Source organism: Octopus bimaculoides, chromosome 2, assembly GCF_001194135.2.
Source record: "Octopus bimaculoides isolate UCB-OBI-ISO-001 chromosome 2, ASM119413v2, whole genome shotgun sequence".
Classification (NCBI taxonomy): Eukaryota; Metazoa; Mollusca; class Cephalopoda; order Octopoda; family Octopodidae; genus Octopus; species Octopus bimaculoides.
In genome coordinates this window covers 283329-286032 of record NC_068982.1, presented here as the reverse complement: position 1 = coordinate 286032, position 2704 = coordinate 283329, and the positions used below count along the sequence as shown (strand labels likewise).

Here is a 2704-nt window from a genome sequence, read left to right as displayed (position 1 = left end):
ACTGACCACAACTATGATTTCATTTGGCTTTGATGTCTCTTCTGAAGCACAGCAAATCTTCAAAGGTCTCAATCACTTGTCATTGCCTATGTGAGACTCAACATCCAAAGATCATATTTCACCTCTTTGTTCTATTTCTATATCTTCTGAGTCTACCTCTTCCACAAGTTCCCTCCACAGTTATAGAGGATGAAAGGTAGACTGTATGATGCATGTGTGCGAACTGCCATGCTACACGGCAGTGAAACATGGGCTGTGACAGCCAAGGAAAATGCATAATCTTGAAAGAAATGAAGCTAGTATGATCCGCTGGATGTGTAATGTCAGTGTGCATACACAACAGATGATGATGGTATATGGATCCTGCTGGGTTTTTAGCAACCCTCCCCACCAAGCAAGCCTGTTTGGGTGCTGGTTTAATTTGCCAACAATCCAAGCATGCAACAGGTTGGATTGCATGTTACCGGTAGCTCTCTTGAGGCACCTCACAAGGGACCTGATACAAGACCTATCAAAAAGACAGATGAATCTAATGTATGGTCAACAACTATCCAGCAATAACAGCCCCCCCCCTCCTCCTCAGCTTTGCCTCTAGGAGAAGGTCACTCAGGTATAAAACCAGATATGCAGGGAATGGTATTGGACATTTTAGGGATGTTTTGTTCATGCTTGAGATCATGGCACTCCCACATTCTTGAGCCTACGACCCATATTGGCACTGGATATCTTGCACTGGCTTCTATCTGGATCATGTGAGTTGGGTGGAGGGGGTCTGTGAGATACAAAACAAGCTTTATTGGACCTAAAATTTGAGGTTGTGCAACATTTGGTAAGGGGACCATTGAATGCCCAGCCAAGTAGGAGGACATCATAGTGAACATGGAGACTGCAGAAGTGACTGCTGGCACAAAGACCTCATGTACAGGCATTGCTGGCATCTTGCTTGGACAATTGTCAGCGATGGTCTTCCTTCATCACAAGTGGACAGCCATCATAATCAGCATGTGTGTGTGTGTGTGTGTGTGTATACATACATATGTACTGGTGCCATGTAAAAAAAACACCCAGTCCACATTCTGTAAAGTGGTTGGCATTAGGAACAGCATCCAGCCAAAGAAACCATGCCAAAACTGACAACTGGAGGCCCGGTAGCTTTCTGGCTTGCCAGCTCCTGTCAAACCGTCCAACCTACGCCAGCATAAAAAACAGATGTTAAATGATGATGATGATGATGATATATGCACATACACATCATCATCATCAACAACAACAACAATAATCAACATGTTACCTATTACCAAGTCTTCTACTGTTCTTACTGTTCTATTCCTGCCACTATTCCTCTCGTCCAGATTCTCTCTTTCTCATGCTTTCAACAATTGGAAATAATTTAGAGTTAAGAGGACTTCCAGCTTGCTGAGAACAAGACAACATTTCCAGAGCAGATAGTACCATAATAAAATACACTTGGTACACATTGTAAAGAGGTTGGTATTAGAAAGAGCCTCCAGTTGTAGAAACTCTGTCAAATATGGAAATGTATCAGTGAGACTTGGTCCTGCCACCCACCTAGAAAGGGAAGTGATTCCAACCATGACTGACCAGAGTAGATGTCGTCATCATCATTTGATGGCAGAAGCAGGATGGCTTCACAGGAGCTAGTAGGGCCAGGTGCAGCACCAAGCTCCATTGTCTGTTTTTTATAGCTGGATGCTCTTCCTAATGCTAACCACTTTCCAGAGTGTACTCGGTGCTTTATACATGGCACCAGCACCAACTGGGTCGCCAAGTAACTTGTAAGACATAAACCCTACAACAGGGAGAGTGGGGAAGTAACATTGCAGGGGTTGATTTTGTGCCATTTGATAAGACATTAAAGGAAGAGAGACAGGTGTCTTGCTGTCAAGCAGCTACATGGCTACTCTGGTTGGAAGAGAAATGAGAGTGAGTTAGAGTGAAGGATAAAGAGAGCTTGTCCCTGTAACTTCAAAGTTCTGAGCATAGGCTTGAAATCAGCTTTGATCAAGTAAACTTATGATTACAAATGTTCCAGCTGAGGCCCTGCCATCCTCTTGTCAATCTAGAACTCTGTTACCCAAAGTCTCCTTTCTTCGAAGCAGGTGACTATTATTATTTGCAGGTCAAGAGACTCTGCCTAAAGGCTCCTTTGTTTCAAACCGAGTCGATTTGCACTACTTTGAGATTGATTAAATATGTTACAGTAATATACTGGGGTTGATGTACACTGACTCAAGTCAATTTATCATTTCACTTTACTTACCAAGCTAAATCCGTCTTTTGAGCTTTGGTGGATTTGATTCTTTGGTTTAAATCTTTCATTATTTCCATCAGGTTTTCCTCTTCCAGCATTGTTTCAACCTCCATCTAATTTAGAAAACAATGAACAAACAATACATTTTACAGAAGCACAAACACATACACACAACAAAAATAAAAATACAAAGTAAAGAACTCTGTAACAACCACGTCTTTATGAATGGAAAATATGTATTACTTTAGCCCAGCTCAGTCTTGACCGAGCAGATCTATTTTGAAAGGTAGTCGAATTGTGAGACCTAATGTGTTTCTTTTTAAGACAGAAGGCCCTCACTTGAGATTTAGTTGCTTTTTCTAGCAAATTGAGCAACAATGTCATTAGGATGAGCAGCAGTAATATTACAAATGGCAGAGAGAGAGGGGGGGG

At 42.0% G+C, this 2704-nt stretch overlaps 1 protein-coding gene across 1 annotated transcript in view; it reads right to left on the bottom strand.

The window, feature by feature from the left end:
- Window positions 1-2704, bottom strand: part of LOC106870745 (polyamine-modulated factor 1) — a 28580-nt gene that overhangs the window by 10821 nt on the left and 15055 nt on the right. Inside the window, exon 3 of the mRNA XM_014916935.2 lies at window positions 2282-2385. Within this exon, the coding sequence (XP_014772421.1) occupies window positions 2282-2385 (104 nt within the window). The remainder of the gene's footprint in view (window positions 1-2281; window positions 2386-2704) is intronic.